The sequence below is a fragment of the Pristiophorus japonicus genome, chromosome 21 (genome assembly GCF_044704955.1).
Source record: "Pristiophorus japonicus isolate sPriJap1 chromosome 21, sPriJap1.hap1, whole genome shotgun sequence".
In the NCBI taxonomy this organism is placed as follows: domain Eukaryota; kingdom Metazoa; phylum Chordata; class Chondrichthyes; family Pristiophoridae; genus Pristiophorus; species Pristiophorus japonicus.
The window spans coordinates 61,968,309-61,988,056 of record NC_091997.1 but is presented as its reverse complement, the minus strand read 5'-3'; the positions used below and the strand labels follow the sequence as shown (position 1 = coordinate 61,988,056).

The window sequence follows — 19,748 nt, the reverse complement described above, 5'->3', positions numbered from 1 at the left end:
AGGACCATTGCCAGTTTCTGAGACTTTACTTTGAACCTGCAGGCGATTCACCTCGGTTGTGTGATGACTGGAAATAGTATGAACTCCTCAGGGATATTGGTCGGCCATGTTCATTGACATAGCTGTCTGACAAGCTAAATCAAAAGTCAAGTTAGGCGTTGTCAATAACTTTCTTATCGCATCATTTTTCATCCCACAAACAAAATGGTCACGCAATGCTCGGTCCTAAAACTTTCCGAAACTACAGTGAATAGAGAACTTTCTTAATGCTACAATGTACTCACTGATATTTTCTTCGGCGTTCTGATTTCGTAATACGAAACGATAACTTTCAGCAATTTCCAAGGGCACGGGGCTGTAGTGCAATCTGCATCAGAGTTGTGTCCTTTGGCTTGTCAGGCACACGCACATTTATTAGGGTTTCATACACCTTGGGCCCTGCTTCAGTTAAGAAAATAGCCCTTTTTCGTTCCAACAGCACCCGGTTATTGTTTTCATCATCGGGGACTTCGATGACATTATTTGTGGTGAAAAACATTTCTAACCGATCCACATACGCTCTGAAACTTTCAAGGTCATGTTGAAACTCCCCCAAATGCTCTATTACCCTCATAGGCACGACCATCTGAACTTTGGCAGTTCAAACAAGTGTACTTGTAATTTACCTTGGATTTGTAGCTGTTAATCAAAACAGAGAAGCTCTCAAAGTCTCTCTGTCGGTTGGCTGAATCATCCACCAACATCAATTTCAGCTTTGTTTAATCCGCTTAATTCCATCGTCATCACCATTGTGATATTTCCACAGAGCACAGAGCCTTTAAGATGGCAGAAGCTTCCAGAAGTCTCCTTGTTAGGTGACCTGGTCTCTTTATTATAAATAGCACTGGCTGCAGTGCCCTAAGCGTCCATAGTAAAATTGTAATTTGCGTTTTCACTTAAAACTTGTCTGTAAAATCAAAAGCTGATTATCTTCAAAAGATGAAAGTACATATTCACTGGCATTCTTTTGGCCAAGCCAGCAACCACTGCAGCTGGTCCTTGTCCTGTTAATTTACAGCACAAACCAAAGCCCCTCTGTCAGGGTCCAGCTACAACTTAAATACAGACATTCATCAGAGTGGAAACAAACAACGTTCCATTTTATTGTTGAGATTTGAAGCTTAAATTATGTAAGTGTGGAAGACTTCAAAAATTGCTTGTAATGCTTGAAGTATTTTCTTTTATAAATAAACAGTTTTTTAATTGTATTCTATTTCAGTTCATCCTGCCAGTTCCAATATTTTTACTGGAAATTATACTTGTGCCAATATTGATGGGTACTGAATGTACGAAACCTTGACCACAGCTGTAAATTCCAGCATTGGGCTATTCCTAGAGGTTGTGCAGTAATTCCAAGTAATAACCAGCTGCCTCCTCTCACAGGAACAGCTGTACTTGAGAATACTTGTGTCAGACCACATTTATCCCAGTTGTGTTTTTCTTCACCTTGCTCCTTCATCAGGGCTTTGGGCCATTCTGTCATGCCTGTGGTAAAGTCAAGGAAAAGGCCTGTATTCTTCTCACCCATTGATAGGAAACAAAGCACTGAACTCGGAGTTCTTATGGGACAATGCAGAAGGAAGATTTAGTCTGCATCTTGAATGTGTTGTTGCCTCCCAAAGTCAATCATATCTTTCCCACAACTCCATATTTAAATCTTTGATTTCCATTCCTGCCACCGCACTAAATGACTCTAACCAAAGTCACGATTAATATTCCTTGATTGTGCCATGACCTCTGGAGTTCTCCAAGGACCTCTCCTTGGCCCCTTTCTCATCTACATAGCACAGGTAAGCTGGGCTGAGTGGCCTCCTTCTGTGCTGTAACAAGTAATGGTGCTCTGAACTGAATACCTGTCTTTCCTGACATTGTCGAGCATCATTCGATTTGTTTTACCAGAAACACCTGACCTGGTCTGATCTTTCCATGTTGCCTGTCTGTACTATGGGCTATGGTTTCCTAACAACAGAAAATTAAAGCAGTTTAACTGTTAATTTCCAACAATTCTTCAAATATTAGGCTCATCCTTTCTCATACGGTGATATATATAAAAGGATTTTCAGCCATTATTTTTAACAATATAACGTTCGCCTATTAAATCTCAAACCCTCAGTTTTTTTGAGGTTACTGAGTAGTTCACTCAACTCTTTTTTTTTTCCCCTCATTTTTAAAAAATTTTCTTGACCCTCAAAGCCAATTCCTTTTTCTTTCGATGCAGTTTGTCTTCAGCAGAGAGGGAATGAACACAAAGCGGGATCACAAATCACTTGTTCCAATCACAGTTGCAACTGAAGTGGCCACAAGTTTGTGCTGTGGGCTATCTGACAGTCAATCTGGGGCTCTAATTAATTACAGCTTTATTTAATTGACCGCTTACTCAACCTTGTGTATGTATCCTGTGGCGTTATGGTTATGAAGAGAGACTTGAGAAGTTGGAGAATTTTCTACTAGAGCTGAAAAGATTAAAGACCTGATAACAGTCTTCCGAATTCTGAAATCAGGGTTATGGGTTGTGAAGTTAGTGATGTTTTGTTTTCACTGGTTGGCAAGACAATATGTAATAAGAGGTTACAAATTGAAGATGATCACTAAAACAAGGGGAAGTTAGACAAAAAATCCATTACATTTGAGGTAGCAACGTTTCCAAAAAGGCAAAATGCAGTGAAATAGGTCCCTGTCCTCAAGAGATCTCCAGACTGTCGATCAAACATTTTCAACTCCTATCTGTTGCATCAAACTGTTACTGTTTAATTGGTTTTGCTTCCATTTACCCATATCCCTTTCAAAGGAGTTAGTCAACATAATATTAGAGAAAAAAACCTTGTATTTACTTAGCACCTTATCACAAGCAATTCATTACTTTCAAGATGCAGCCACTATTCTTTTGCCATAATTTATTTGCATCAGTTAATCTGTTTTTGGTGGTGGTTGGGGAGGGGGGGGGGGGGGGATATTGGCCAGTACACTGGGAGAATTTCCTGCTCTTCAAATAGTCCCATGAAAACTTTAATATCCGTCTGAACCTGGAGTACAATACAGCATTCACTCAGTACTTCAGAATGTTAGTCTAGATTATATGCTCAAATCTGTGATTCGGGCTAAACACATCACACGTCCCAGAGTTAACAATGCTACCAGTTGAGTCAAGCTTTAAGATGAACTGTTTTTGATTGGATCCTCATCCTCATCTTCAGTGCAATGGCATCTGTTGCAATAAAACACTTTCTGCTGACTGAGAGGCTCCTACTTGAAATGAGTTTTGGAGGTTTAACTCTTGTTCCGAGCAGAATAAAGGATAAGACCAGGCCTAGCACATTTCCACGCTTTACTTTGTGTTGCTTCTCCTCACCTAGAGATTTAGTGCATTAATATTTTTTCCAGTTTCTTCTTGTGGAACAAATGAGATGGAACTCAGTTAATAAGATAACTCAGCAGAGGCAACCAAGATCTCAAAAAGAGAGCTCGACAGTGTTTTCACCCGGACCCTCTCCCAAATCTCTTTATTCATGTTCATGTTCAGCTTGCAGTCTCCATATTTCTGATGAGCCACAACTTAAAGCATGCAATAAATGAGTGTCACTGTATGGAGCAATGGTTACTCAGTGAGGCCTGACGTGCTCCGTTGTTGGAAATGCTGACTTGTAGATGAGACAATAATTAATTGTACATGAAGTGTTTTTGATTAAGTAGTGTCAGCTATGGCTCAGTGGGCAGCACCCTCGCCTCTGAGTCAGAAGGTTGTGGGTTCAAGTCCCACTCCAGGGACTTGGGCACAAAAATCTTGGCTGACATTCCCAGTGCAGTATTGAGGGAGCGCCGCACTGTCGGAGGTGCCGTCTTTCGGAGGAGATGTAAACCGAGGCCCTGTCTGCCCTCTCAGGTGGATGTAAAAAATTCTATGGCATTATTTCAAAGAAGAGCAGGGGGGGTTATCCCCGGTGTCCTGGGCCAATATTTATTTTTCCCTCATCACTATAAACATTATCTGATCATTATCACATTGCTGTTTGTGGGAGCTTGCTGTGCGCAAGTTGGCTGTCATGTTTCCCACATTACAACAGTGACTCCATTTCAAAAGTACTTCATTGGCTGTAAAGTGCTTTGGGACGTCTGATGGTTGTGAAAAGCGCTACATCAGTGCAAGTCTTTCTTTCCCGTTACTGAAAAATGTTCAGATGTTGTAGAAGAGCAACTCCTTCCTGTTATGCTGTTTTTATTAATAACTTGCCCACTTTTACCGTTTCACAGATTACCAATGTACTACTGGTTTATGTTCCTGTTTTTCGTTTTTAAATTTGGTTCAGTATTTGTTTTATCTTTGGGGAGAGGCAAAAGTTGTAATTTTTCTCTTGAGTTCTATGCTTGTGGCCTTCTGTGGAAATCTTGTATTTATTTATATAGTGCCTTTAATTTGTTAACATTAAGATTGATTTTATTTATAGATCTGTAGGATGGAAAACATTAATCACTTGACTGAACTGCGAGTGCTTAATCTCGCGGGGAACTTCATTGTACATGCTGAAAACATGAGTGGCCTTGATTCGCTGACAGAACTCAATCTTCGACGGAATCGCATTAAATCTGTGGTAAGTTTCCTCGTTATTTCCCTGGATCATGAAGCTGTCATGCATTACATTCACCAACATTCACTATAAAAAGGTTGGGGGTTTTCCAATTTATATTTGGTTGATTAAAATATTCCTATTAAAATAACTTTCCTGTTCTCACATACCATATCTCTCTCTTCATCAAAGCAAACTGTCTTCCTCCTTCTGCTGATCTATAACATAGTCCTAATGTTACCCTTGTTTTTTTCCTATTGGGAGATGTTCATTGTGTAACTTTCCATCTCCCACAAGATCAACTTCATTTACCCTCTAGGTGTTCCTGACATATAGGCTTTCTAGACCTACACCTCTTTTCTGTCCACTATCTTTTTCGTGTATTGTATAACCCAAATGTTTACTGGTTACCATCCTCTGGAGCCAGTCATTATTCTGATATTCCTACATCATAGTTTCCTATCACTGACCCCAATTCGTGACTTCTGGTTCATGTATTTGAGCTTTTGTCTTCACCCACCTATTCACGACTTTCTATCCTATGATCCATCTCATCTGGGACCCTCCTTGCCCAACTACCCAGTTCAGATGATTCAGTATAGCTGCATTTATATAGCACCTTTAACATTCCTTGCAAGTCTCATTGTTCCTATTGGCTTCAGGTATAATCTGCCTCTCTTGGAGGGTATTTTTTTGTTCTGAAAGGGTTCTCTGTTACTACTGAAAGTAGCATTGTTTTTATAGCAGATTGCTGGAGCGCCTCCAAATAACAAGTCCCTCTGACTCTCCACCTCTCTCTCCTCCTTTAAGACGCTCCTTAAAACTTGCCCATGACCAAGCTTTATACATTCTTCCTCATATCTCCTCCTTTGCCTCTGTCAATTTTTATCTGGTTATGCTCCTGTGGTGCCTTGGAACTTTGAAGGCACTATATAAATGCACGTTGTTGTCTAGTGGGTGGTCCTGCAGCTCATCGACTCATAGAAGACTCATTGACTCATAGAAAATAGGAGCAATAGTAGGCCATTCGGCCCTTCGAGTCTGCACCGCCATTCAGTATGATCATGGCTGATCCTCTATCTCAACAGCATATTCCCGCTTTTCCCCCATACCCCTTAATGTCTTTTGTTTCTAGAAAGTTTAGGTGTGAATTCAAATCCTGGGTCTAACAGGGCAGGGTGCGATGATAAAACTGTTAGTACTCGGGTAAATTGTATAGTGCCTTATTGGGAAAACCAATTCCATCTATCAGATTCTGTACCGTTGCAACAACCATAGGGAAGTATTGGGACTGGAGCTGTGAAGGGTCACAGTGTTCTTACTCATTGACTTCTGATGGCGGTGAAGGGAAATCAAAAAGTCCAACATCAGAAGCTAATCTAAGAATTAAAGGGGCATTTTCCTGGCTCACCTGAAAATAAACACAATGTTACGGTTTATTCCTGTTATAATTCTTTGTTTTCAGCAGCAGCTCTGATGCAGAACAGAGGTGAAGGTTCTGTGTAGAGTGAAATGTTCACTCATACAGATCCCACTTTTAGCCTGACCCATGACCTGATGTGGTATTGACCAGGCTCAGGAACCTGTATATTCATGCAGGATTCCTGGGGCTAAGTGATTCTGGTGTTTGTATCATTTTCCAGCAGGTTTCTTGTCAAATGAGAGCAAACTGTATTGGGCCCGAAATTCATCATATTACCGCCCACCTGCTGCCCAGAAATGCGACTTTGATCAAAAAGAATCAATTACAGCCCACTTACTGCCCACAGTCCCACCGGCAGTAAATTCATCAGATATTTATCGTCGGCGGTAGTCGATACTGCCCGCCCTTCGGAGAAGGCCCAAAAACGCAAATTTGATCATTAAGATCCATTTACCGCTGGGCCTAAATACCGTCCTGAAAAGTAAGGTTTTACCTGATCTTAGCCGATCTTAAGCGGACGGTACGATCTTTAGTACATCTTGAACAATTAATAATTTTTTTTCTTACACACTCTCTCCACTCTCTTCTCACCTATCTATCTATCAACTGACTTTTCCTGCTTTGTCCTTTGTCTTCTGTACTTTCTGTTTTTTCTCTCTCTCTCTCTCTCTCACACAAATCTTCTGACTGTCTTCTCTCTCTTTCGAACTCCCTGCTCCTACCAAGCTGTTCTGCGCAGGCAATCCCCAATCGCGGGAAAAACGACGTTAAAAAAAAATCCACATGTGCAGAACTCAATCTTCGATGTTTGCCAAGTCTAATGCCTTCTACTGCCCGCTAAATAATGATGAAATTCGCACTCCTCGATCTCAGCGGTACTCGGGTTGTAAGAAAACCAAGGACCGTTCAAATACCATCGAGAAACGGGCAGCAGTGGGTCTTCATGAATTTCGTGCTCATTGTCTGTCTGGTCAGATGCCATCCAGTAAATAAGGTGCAGCACGAGCTGTTGTAACAGCACCATTTGCACATTTACATTTCAGAAATGAGTAACTTTAGATAAAAATACAACAAATTTTAAATATTGAGGTTTGATGCTCCCCTTGATCTCATACACTACAACATTGTGGGTTTTAAAAACATCTTTACTGAGGGGTTTTACATTCTATTTTGCAATATTTGATGTCAACTTTTAGGAAAATGCAATAAAAATTTACAGGGATGATGGTACTAGTACTGAGAGATGACAGCTATCGGGAAAGATTGAACAGGTTGTGTTATACTCACAATAAATGGTGAGACTGAGTACTGTGTGCAATGAGCAAATGTGACCTTAGCTCCTTTATTAAGGTTCCAGAGTGCAGGTACCTCGTGGGTGGCCTGCTTATATACTGGGATCCCTTGGGACTCCAACAGGTGGGCTCTCTGATAGTCAGGTGTAGTGCAAGTTACAAAGGGTTAAATACATAACATTCCCCCGTGAAGTCAACAGTACACTTATTTACAAGGTGAGACGATCTGGGGCTTTGCGCTCCCTTGTCGATCGTCTCAGTACAAATGCTGGTGTGGTGGGTTGGTCAGTTCTTCACTGGTCTGTTGGGCAGCCGGCCTTGCCGGGCTGCTGGGATGATGAGTTCGGTTTCGTGGTCAACTATGATGTCAGTTGCCACTTGTGTGTTGGAAGATCAAAGTTGGTGGTGTCCTCATTGGGTTATTCGTAGCTGTTGGTGAACCGCAATTGGATTTGGTCCAAAGGTTTTCTGTGCATTTGCCCATTGGTCAGTTTGATCTGAAACACCCTACTCCACTCTTTGGCCTTGGCTGTGACCGTGCCAGTGAGCCATTTGGGACCATGTCCATAATTGAGCATAAACACAGGATCATTGATCTCAATATTGCGTGACAAATTTGCACGGTCATGGTACACACTTTGTTGATGCCGCTTGCCCTCCACGTGATCATGCAGATCAGGGTGGACAAGAGAGAGCCTTGTTTTATGCGCCCTTTTCATGAGCAGCTCAGCTGGGGGAATCCCGGTGAGTGAGTGGGGTCTGGTGTGGTAACTGAGCAGCACTCGGGACAACCGGGTCTACAGGAAGCCTTCTGATACACGTTTCAAGCTTTGCTTGATGGCCTGAACTGTCCGTTCTGCCTGGCCGTTGGATGTGGGCTTGATCGGGGAAGATGTGACATGTTTAATCCCGTTGCGGGTCATGAATTCCTTGAAGCACGGCCCATTGTTGCTGATTAGGACATCAGGCAAGCCGTGCATGGCAAACATGGCTCGTAGGCTTTCAATGGTGGCCGTGGATGTGCTCACGGACATTAGGAAAAGGGGAGGTGCAATGAGACCTGGGTGTCATGGTATATCAGTCATTGAAAGTTGGCATGCAGATACAGCAGGCGGTGAAGAAGGCAAATGGTATGTTGGCCTTCAATAGCTAAGGGATTTGAGTATAGGAGCATGGAGGTCTTACTGCAGTTGTACAGGCCTTAGTGAAGCCTCACCTGGAATATTGTGTTCAGTTTTGGTCTCCTAATCTGAGGAAGGACGTTCTTGCTATTGAGGGAATGCAGCGAAGGTTCACTAGACTGATTCTCGGGATGGCAGGACTGACATATGAGGAGAGACTGGATCGACTGGGCCTGTATTCACTGGAGTTTAGAAGGATGAGAAGGGATCTCATAGAAACATATAAAATTCTGACAGGACTGGACAGGTTAGATGCAGGAAGAATGTTCCCGATGTTGGGGAAGTCCAGAACCAGGGGACATAATCTAAGGATAAGGGATAAGCCATTTAGGACTGAGATGAGGAGAAACTTCTTCACTCAAGAGAGTTGTTAACCTGTGGAATTCCCTACTGCAGAGAGTTGTTGATGCCAGTTCATTGGATATGTTCAAGAGGGCGTTAGATATGGCCCTTACGGCTAAAGGGATCAAGGGGTATGGAGAGAAAGCGGGAAAGGGGTACTGAGGTGAATGATCAGCCATGATCTTATTGAATGGTGATGCAGGCTCGAAGGGTCAAATGGCCTACTCCTGCACCTATTTTCTATGTTTCTATGTTTATTGCACATTCAATCCATTTTGAGTAAACGTCCACGACAACCAAAAACATTTTGCCTAGGAATGGGCCTGCATTGTCTTCATGGATCCTCGACCATGGTTTGGATGGCCACGACCACAAACTTAGCGGTGCCTCTCTGGGTGCATTGCTCAACTGAGAGCAAGTGTTGCACTGGCGCACGCAGGACTCTAAATCTGAGTCGATGCCAGGCTACCACACGTGAGATCTGGCTATGGCTTTCATCATTACGATGCCTGGGTGGGTGTTGTGCAGTTCGCAAATAAATGTGTCTCTGCCTTTCTTGGGCAAGACCACGCGATTGCCCCACAAAAGACAGTCCGCCTGCAGGGACAACTCGTCTTTGCGTCTGTGGAACGGCTTAATCGCTTTCTGCATCTCCTCTGGGACTCTGGACCAGCTCCCATGGAGGACACAGTTTTTTTACCAACGATAGTAAAGGATCCTGGCTGGTCCAGGTCCTGATCTGGCGGGCCATAACAGGGGACTTCTCATTCTCAAATGCCTCCATGACCATGAGCAAGTCCGCTGGCTATGCCATTTCCACCCCGGGTGTGCAATGGTAACCGACTGAGAGCATCTGCGCAGCTCTCTGTGCTCGGTCTGTGGTGGATTACATAGTTGTATGCCGACAGCGTGAGCGCCCATCTTTGGATACGGGCAGAGACATTGGTATTAATCCCTTTGCTCTTTGAGAACAGCGATATGAGCAGCTTGTCGTCAGTTTCAAGCTCGAACTTGACGTCAAATAAGTAGTGCATTTTTTTAATCACGTAAATGTACGCAAGAGCCTCTTTTTCAACCATGCTGTAGGCCCTTTCGGCCTTGGACAAACTCTCTGGATACATGCGCAACCGGTTGCAAAATCCCCGAATCATTAGCCTGTTGTAACACACACCCGACCCCATATGACGACGCATCGCAAGCTAACACTAATTGTTTACATGGATTATACAGGACAAGCAGTTTGTTAGAACACAATAAATTTCTGCCTTTCTTAAAGACAGCCTCTTGTGAATTCCCCCATATCCAGTCGTCTCCCTTGCGCAGTAGCGCATGTAGGGGTTCTAGCAGGGTGCTTAACCCAGGTAGGACATTACTGAAATAGTTAAGGGGTCCCAGGAACAACTGCAGCTCCGTCACGTTCTGTGGTCGCGGCGCGTTCTTGATGGCCTCCGTCTTGGCGTCGGTGGGTCTGATGCCGTTTGCTGCGATTTTCCTTCCTAAGAATTCGACGTCCTGTGCCAGGAAAACACACTTTGAGCGTTTCAACCTGAGCCCCACGCAATCCAACTGACTAAGAACCTCCTCCATATTCTTCAAGTGCCCCATGGTGTCCCAACATGTAACCAATATGTCGTCCTGGAAGACCACAATGCAAGGAACCGACTTTAATAGGCTCTCCATGTTCCGCTGGAAGATCGCCGCGGCCGACTGAATCCCGAACGGGCACCAGTTGTAGATAAACAGACCTTTGTGCGCGTTGATGCAGGTGAGGCCTTTCGAAGACTCCTCCAGCTCCTGCGTCATGTAGGCCGAGGTCAGGTCCAGCTTGGTGAACATCTTCCCTCCAGCCAGGGTTTGCATATAGGTCATCTGCCTTGGGTAGCAGGTACTGGTTCTGCAGCGAAAAATGGTTAATCGTTACTTTATAGTTCCCGCAAATTCTAACCGTGTCGTCCTCCTTGAGTACCGGAACAATTGGACTGGCCCAGTCGTTGAATTACACCGGCGCGATGATGCCTTCATGTTGCAGCCTGTCCAGCTCAATTTCCACTTTTTCACCATGTACGGTACCGCCTGAGTATTGTGAATGGGTCGCATACCGGGAACCAAATGGATCTGCACTTCTGCCCCCAAGAAGCTTCCAATCCCTGGCTCGAATAACGATGGGAACTTGCTTAGAACCTGGGTACGTGAGGTGTCGTCGACGGACGAAAGTGCTCGGATGTCATCCCAGTTCCAGCGGACTTTCCCCAGCCAACTTCTGCCAAACAACGTGGGGCCATCCCCTGACACAATCCCCAGCGGGAGTTCGTGTACTGCTCCATCATAGGAGACTTTGACTTCTGCACGGCTAATTAGAGGGATTAGTTCCTTGGTGTAAGTCCTTAGTTTGGTGTGAATGGGGCTGAGCTTGGGCCTGTGTGTCTTCTTTCCCCACAGCCTGTCGAAGGCCTTTTTACTCATTATGGACTGACTTGTTCCCCGTGTCCAGTTTCATAGATACTGAAATGCCGTTCAGTTCAACTTTCAACATTGGTGGGCATTTCGTTGTGAACTTGTGTACCCCGTACACTTCTGCCTCCTCCGTATGAGTTTCCAACTCAGTCTGATCCACTGTGGATCGATCTTCCTCTGCAACGTTGTAGTTTGCAAGGTTTGTAGCTCGCCTGCATATTCGTTGGAGGTGTCCAATTGTTCTGCACATTGCACGCATAGTGCTTAATGCGGCATTGATGGGGCCGATGATCACCTCCGCAACGCCAACAGCGTATTAACTGCCAAGCATTAACAGATGATGGCGGACTCTGGGTCAACTGAGGTCGGGCCACAGCAGCCGGCGTGTACGTTCTGTCGCGTACATTTCTGCTCAATACCGACGTTACTTTATGCACAGTACTGGCCGAAACTTCTTTGATCTGTGAAACCTGCTTGGTGTTGTCGCTGGTGGACATAAATGCCTGGGCTATTATTATGGCTTTACTCAGATTTGGAGTTTCTACAGTCAACAGTTTGCAAAGGATTGTCTCATGTCCGATGCCCAGTACAAAAAAGTCTCTGACCATTTGTTCTAGGAATCCCTCAAACTCACAATGTCCTGCGAGGCGTCTTAGTTCGGCGACGTAGCTCGCCACTTCCTGGCTCTCCAATCGTTGACATTTGTAGAACCGATATCTCGCCATCAAAACGCTTTCCTTAGGATTTAGATGCTCCCGGACCAGCGTACACAATTCTTCGTAGGATTTCTCTGTTGATTTTGCCGGGGCCAGGAGATTCTTTATGTGGCCATAGGTTGTTGCCCCACAGACAGTTAGGAGGATCACCCTTCGTTTGGTAGCATTCTCGTCCCCTTCCAGCTCGTTGGCCACAAAGTATTGGTCGAGTCTCTCCACGAAGACCTCCCAATCGTCCCCTTCTGAGAACTTCGCCAGGATGCCGACTGTTCTTTGCATTTTTGCGTGGTTGTTCGTTACTTCGTCGCCAATTGTTATACTCACAATACATGGTGAGATTGAGTACTGTATGTAATGAGCAAGTATGACCTTAGCTCCTTTATTAAGGTTCCAGAGTGCAGGTACTTTGTGGGTGACCTGCTTATATACTGTGCTCCCAAGGGATGCTGGGATCCTTTGGGACTCCAACAGGTGGGCCCTCTGGTGGTCAGGTGTAGTGCAAGTTACAAAGGGTTAAATACATAACAGGTTGGGGCTATCATTCTTTAGAAAAGAGACTTAGAGGAGACCTGATCGAGGTTTTTAAAACTATGAATGAGTTGGACAGGCTAGATGTGGAGAGAATATTTACACTATGGGAGAATCCAAATGTAGGGGCCATGAATAAAAGATAGTTACTGATAAATCCAATAAGGAAATGAAGAAAAATGTCTTTACTCAGTGTGGTTAGAATGTGGAACTCAGTACCGCAGGAAGTGGTTGAGGCAAGCTGGATGCTTTCAGAAAGAAACGAGAGGAGTACATGAGAGCAAAGGAAATGGATAATGCTGAAAGGCTGAGCTGAGGGAGATGGAACAGGAGGAATCGTGTGTGGAGTATAAACACCAGCACAGACTAGTTGGGCCGAATGGCCTGTTTCTGTGTTGTATATTCACTGTCATTCTATGCAATAGGCTCCAATTTTGTTTATTTTTTGTTCTCGTTGAGACGTATGGAATTACTTTGTTTACTTTTGTAACTTTTGAATGTAGTAACAGTTTGGAGGCATAATTTACTTCTTGCTGGGGCTGTGGCTAGTAATTTTACAAATTGCGTATTTCCTTACTGTCTGTACAGCCTACAGGAGGGGGCATGGAGCGTGGACGTTTATTGGGAAATCGATGGTTTTATGACTTTAATGAAAGGGTCAGTGCTTTCCTCCCTGCAACTATAATATTTTTTTATACAGTTCAGCCAGTCACACCTCACATTGATAAACAACTGCCTTGCAGCTGCCCTCAGAGAAGGTTCTGTATCTGTATTTCAAGCTCTGTCGGCATTTCTTAAATTAAAAATCTTTGGCATGCTACTTCAAGTGCCAATTACACATTATTTGATGAGATGCTCATTGTATGATCCTGCAGTTGAAATATTTTTCATCCGTTTTTACAAATGATGATGGAAATGAGAATGTAGATATACTAGAGGAGGATATGGAACAATTCTATAAAGATAACTGTACAAAAGGAATTGGTTCTAAAAAAAACTAGGAGAATTCAAGGTAGATAAATCATTAGCCCTGATGGTATGTATTCTCGGTTGTTCAAAAAAAGTCAGAGCGGAGATAACAGTGGCTCCAGACACAATCTTTCAATCCTCCTTAAATGTGGGACTGGAGAAGTTAAACCTTTGCTGAAGAAGGGCAATGAAGTAATGATGATAAAGTAATAAACCAATTAGTCGAACGTCATTTATGAGAAAACTCTTCGAATCCATAATTTCAAATTTGTGAACATTTATAAATGCAGATGTTACTCAAGGACAACTAGCACATATTTATTAAAGGCAAGTCATGTTTGACAAATGTAATAGTTTTCTGGATAGATAAAACAATGCAGTAGATGTACCGTATATGTGTTTTCAGAAGGCATTTGACAAAGTGTCTCAAAAAAGACTTGTTAGAAAAATTCTGCCGTATATGAGAAAATGTAGCAGCATGGATAGAAAGCTGGCTGGACACAGAATTGGGGTAAATGGAGAAGTGATGAAAGGGGTGTACCCCAGGGGTCAGTTTTGCGTCCACCTTTGTTCAGTAATTAGACGGTCTTACAGAATAAAACCTTGAAATTTGCCGAAAACACTAAAGTGGTGGAATGGCAAATAGCGAGGAGGCCTGTAAAGATTTCATGAAGATATAGACAGCAAAAGCTTTAGTGCTGTAGGACTGTTCTGTCAAAACCAGGATCGGAAAATATACCTGCATTGCGACAATATTATTTTATTCACGGGAGAAAAACACAGGCTGAATCTCCCTGGGGTACAGTCCCTGAAGGTGCTGACTCTCCCTGAGGTACAGTCCCTGAAGGTGCTGACTCTCCCTGGGGTACAGTCCCTGAAGGTGCTGACTCTCCCTGGGGTACAGTCCCTGAAGGTGCTGACTCTCCCTGGAGTACAGTCCCTGAAGGTGCTGACTCTCCCTGGGGTACAGTCCCTGAAGGTGCTGACTCTCCCTGGGGTACAGTCCCTGAAGGTGCTGACTCTCCCTGGGGTACAGTCGCTGAAGGTGCTGACTCTCCCTGGGGTACAGTCGCTGAAGGTGCTGACTCTCCCTGGGGTACAGTCCCTGAAGGTGCTGACTCTCCCTGGGGTACAGTCGCTGAAGGTGCTGACTCTCCCTGGGGTACAGTCCCTGAAGGTGCTGACTCTCCCTGGGGTACAGTCCCTGAAGGTGCTGACTCTCCTTGGGGTACAGTCCCTGAAGGTGCTGACTCTTGTGGGATTGATCATACAGGCATCAGCAGCTCTCCAGTACCTTATTTGAGCAGCTGTTTTTAATGAGTCTTAACACTGAGTGGTGCAATTATTCAACCATGACGGCCAGCACAGCCACACTTGATTCTGCCGTCCCTGATGTCCATACTGTCACTGGGTAATGATTAGCACCAGGAAACATTTAAAATCCTTGGCTCTGGGTGCTGATGGATGTGCTCTTAAAGGGAGAAGGATGCATAATACTACCCCCACGAGCTGTGTAAACTTTGGACTGTTAACCCTGGTATGTGCAAGAGAAGTTAATGGAAGGTATTCTTGTCATTTTAAAAACTATTAGGATCCAGTTCCTTTTCGGATTCTTAAACATGGTGCAAAGCAATTGCTGGATATTTTGTTCGCATAAATCAGTATTATGTGAGCGTCATCCATTCCCACGGAGTGTTACTAAGAACACAGTTTTGTTATTCTTCACCGAATGATTTTCAGCAAAATGAGGAGAGAGGGCATACCACTACTGCAAATAAATTAGGAACTCAGATCTGTTTTAGACTTGTAACTTAGATTGCAGAAGAGGCTTACAGTAAAGATACAAATCACACAGTTGTCTAAAGGAAAACAGATGTTTTAATTTCTCCCAGATGGTTGGTGTCTCTTGCTCCCTCTCGCATTCTCACTTTTGTGCACTTTCGCATGCTCGCACTCTCTCATATCTCTATTTCTCTCTCTGCTTGCTCTCTTGTTCTCTCGCTCTCTTTCCTGATACTCCGTCATCTAACCTACACGCTCTGTCGTATTCTCTCTCGCATTCTCTCTCTCTCTCGCATTCTCTCTCTCTCTCTCTCGCGTTCTCTCTCGCATTCTCTTTCGCATTTTCTTTCTCCCTCTCATTCTCTCCAGACCAGCACTCTGGCGCTTAACATACTCTAATACTTGTTCTCCTTGACACAAATGCTCTGTCCTGATGTACATTCTCTCTTTTTTTCTCTCTCTCCTCTGACACACACTCCCGTGTGCCTTCTGTTGCTGTTAATTTATTTTTTTTTGTTTTTGCATTAGCTATTCTAATTGTGCCTTGGAATGGTTCTCTACAGCAAGTTGTTGTAATTAGGTTCAGTGTTACAGATCACTCTCATAAGCAGATCTGATGGCTCTTACAAACTAGAATGTAGCTTTAACCACCCAATATCTAAGTAAGTGTGTTGAAAAGAGAATGCTAATGATTGTACTATGGTTCATTTAATATAATTATGTGTTGCTATATGAGCTCCTAGATTTTGATAGGCTGATGAATAATATGTTATCAAACCATGGCTCGGGTAATAAACTACTAGTCTAATATACTGAATGTAAACCGGTAAAAGAATGCTAGATGCAATCAGTATATCAACACCAATTGCAAACTTCAATTAACCTTGCAATGTTAACAACAAACATGCATTTCTGGTTCTAATCCTCAACGTCAGACTGACTCAAGACTTCGTTGCTTATGTGGCTACTTGTTACCGTGAAGTCCTCCAGTGGCTCTGAGCGCAGGCAGTCAACTATAAACCTACACCCTGTAACTACTGGCGACAGAGCTGCCTGTCAAAATATTTACAAAGAAACAAAGCCCATTGCTTCTCATAAACCTACCCAAGATATAGATTTCAATCAAGCCTATTACTTTAAAAAGACCCCCCAGGAATGTATGAATCACAATGTATGAATTTGACGGAATGGCTTCACCCATTGATCAATTCCAGACATTTTGAATGATTTGGTGCATAGGACCCTATCCCAAGACTACTAGCAGCAATCAACCTACGCATATATACGTTTATCAACCGTCCTGGGGTATGTATTTAGTGCAGCCTAAGAAACAGGCAGTGACCAATTTGAACTTTAGGTGCACTGTACTCAGTACCGTAGAATCTAACAAATAATCCAGTTTTGTCCGTCTCTCACTCAGAGACTCTCCTCTTTATCTGTCTCTCTTCTCTTTCACGCTCTCATTTTCTCTCTCCCTCATTCACCCACCAACTTGTTTCATTAAAAAAAATTCTGCCTATCTCCTCCTGGTTCTTTTGCCAAGCACCTTAAACCTGTGCCCTCTGGTTCCCGACCCTGCTGCCACTGGAACCCTCTGGTTCCCGACCCTGCTGCCACTGGAACCCTCTGGTTCCCGACCCTGCTGCCACTGGAACCCTCTGGTTCCCGACCCTGCTGCCACTGGAAACTGTTTCTCTTTATTCTAGCAAAACCCTCTATGATTTTGAGCAGCTCTATTAAATCTCCCCTTAACATTCTCTGCTCGAAGGAGAATAACCCCAGCTTCCCCAGTCTCCACATAACTGAAGTCCCTCATCGCTGGGACCATTCTGATAAATCTCTTCTGCACCATCCCGAAGGGCTTGACACCCTTCCTAAAGTGCGGTGCCCAGAATTGGGCACAATACTGATTTATAAAGGTGAGCATAATCTACTTGCTTTTGTACACTCTGTCTCTATTTATAAAGCCAAGGACCCCTTATGCTTTTTAAACAGCCTACTCAACTTGTCTTTCAAAGATTTGTGTACCTAAACCCTCACATCTCTCTCTTCCTGCACCCTCTATTATTGCACCATATCGTTTACATTTAGCTGGAGGAAATTGTGGCTCATCCAAGACTTCATCCAAGACTTGATGGAAAGAGTGTTTGGGGTCCTAGATAGTGATGTGAGAGGAGGTAGATGGACAGGTTCCCTTTAACTTTCTCTGGGCCCCCACAAAGCTTCTGATCTGAGAGATGGTCCTTACACATGGCCCAGTGCCAGCCTCTTGCTGTTTCCTGATCCATAACAAGAGAATATTGAGACAGGAGGGTGGGAATAGAAACATAGAAAATAGGTGCAGGAGTAGGCCATTCGGCCCTTCGAGCCTGGACCACCATTCAATATGATCATGGCTGATCATTCACCTCAGTACCCCTTTCCTGCTTTTTCTCCATACCCCTTGATCCCTTTAGTCGTAAGGGCCATATCTAACTCCCTCTTGAATATATCCAAGGAACTGGCATCAACAACTCTCTGCAGCAGGGAATTCCACAGGTTAACAACTCTCTGAGTGAAGAAGTTTCTCCTCATCTCAGTCCTAAATGGCCTACCCCTTATCCTTAGACTGTGTCCCCTGGTTCTCAACTTCCCTCCCATATCATTAACATCTAATCACATCCTCTGCCTAAAGCAGCATAGGACCAACTCCTCGCCTTGGGGGAAGCTAAGTAACTTAATCATTGTAAATAGTGGCCCTAATAATATATTGTACATTACATGAGATCAGACAGCGCATCTTCGGACTCAACATGAGCAATGCCAAGGAAGAGACCCTAGTTAATTAGTTAATAACAGGATGGCTAGAATTTTGTTGCAACTCTACTGAACAAAACATTTCCAAACGAGTACATCTTGCGGTAACATTTTCAAAATGCAATGCTTTAATTACTGTTTTCTACATTTTGTTTTTCCAATTTTGTGCACATGTGGGACCTGCAAGCAATTAAGCTATTTGTGCACGTCAGCTGGGTACGTTAAATGAGTGTGACATGTCCATTAAATCCAGAGTTAGTACGATCACTCGGGCATCTATTTTTGGGCACCTCACTTTAGGAAGGATGTCAAGGCCTGCAGAAGTGATTTACCAGAATGATAGCTGGGATGGAGACTGGAGAAGTTGCGATTGTTCTCCATAGAGCAGAGGAAGTAAATGGGAGATTCCGTAGAGGTATTCAAAATAATAAAGGGTTTTGATCGAGTAAATTAGGAGAAACTGTTTCCAGTGGCAAAAGGATGGGTAACCACAGGACACAGATTTAAGGTCATTGGCAAAAGAACCAGAGGGGAGATGGGGAAAAATAGTTTTAGAAAGAAAGACTTGCATTTATATAGCGCCTTGCATGACCTCAGGTCGTTCCAAAGGGCTTTACAGCCAATAAAGTATTTTTTTCTCAAAGTGGAATGTAGGATATGGGACAGCCATTTTGCCTAAAGCAAGTGCCTACAAACAGCAATGTGATAATGTTTAATGTCCCATCCGAAAGACGGAACTTCCGACAGTGCAGCACTCCCTCAGTAATTAAGTGTTGGTCTCTGTAATTGGACTTGAACCCACAATCCCTCTGACTCTGGCTAAAGTCCTGTGCATGAGCCACAGCTGACACCAGCAAGCTATCATTGGCAGTGCACTGCCTGACAGGTTGGTGGAAGCAGATTCAATACTAGCCGTCAAAAGGAATTGTGTGTATATGTAAATAGAAGGAAAAGAGCGGGAGAATGGGACTAATTAGATAGCACTTATTATCAAGTCTAAAGCAGCTTATTTATCAAGATAGGCTAAAAGAGTTGGGACTCTATTCCTCAGAGCAGTATAGACTCAGGAGGATCTGATTGAGGTTTAGAAGATAATGAAGGGAATAGACGGTGTTCCAGCTGTCAGTTTATTTCAATTAAATAGATTAGGCAGGACCAGTGATCACAAATTTAAGTTGTATAATGCTAGATCTAGGTTAGATGTCAGGAGGTGGTTATTTTCCCAGATTATAGTGGACCTGGAACAAGCTGCCGTTCCATGTGGTGGATGCAGACTCGCTGAATTCCTTCAAGCGAAAGCTGGATTTGTTTCTGGCTGTGGTAGAGATCTTCTCTTACAGAAGGTAGGTACTGCAGGGAATTCAAGGCCAGAATGATCTCTTGGACTAGGTTCATTGGCTAGATGGATCGGAGAGGAATTTCCCAGATTTTTTTTCCCAAAATGGCCTTGGTTTTGTCCCTCCCAGGAGATCACATGGTTTCGGGTGGGGTGGAGACGTCATCATCATCATAGGTAGTCCCTCGGAATCGAGGAAGACTTGCTTCCACTCTAAAAATGAGTCCTTAGGTGACTGAACAGTCCAATACGAGAGCCACAGTCCCTGTCACAGGTGGGATAGACAGTCATTGAGGGAAGGGGTGGGTGGGACTGGTTTTCCACACGC

At 43.8% G+C, this 19,748-nt stretch overlaps 1 protein-coding gene across 3 annotated transcripts in view; it reads left to right on the top strand.

The window, feature by feature from the left end:
- The window catches only part of LOC139234018 (leucine-rich repeat-containing protein 49), a 292,104-nt gene that overhangs the window by 68,027 nt on the left and 204,329 nt on the right, over positions 1 to 19,748 (top strand). For all 3 annotated transcript variants that reach the window (XM_070864857.1, XM_070864856.1, XM_070864854.1), the window contains exon 8: positions 4,482 to 4,625. In XM_070864857.1, coding sequence (XP_070720958.1) covers positions 4,482 to 4,625 — 144 coding nt within the window. The remainder of the gene's footprint in view (positions 1 to 4,481; positions 4,626 to 19,748) is intronic.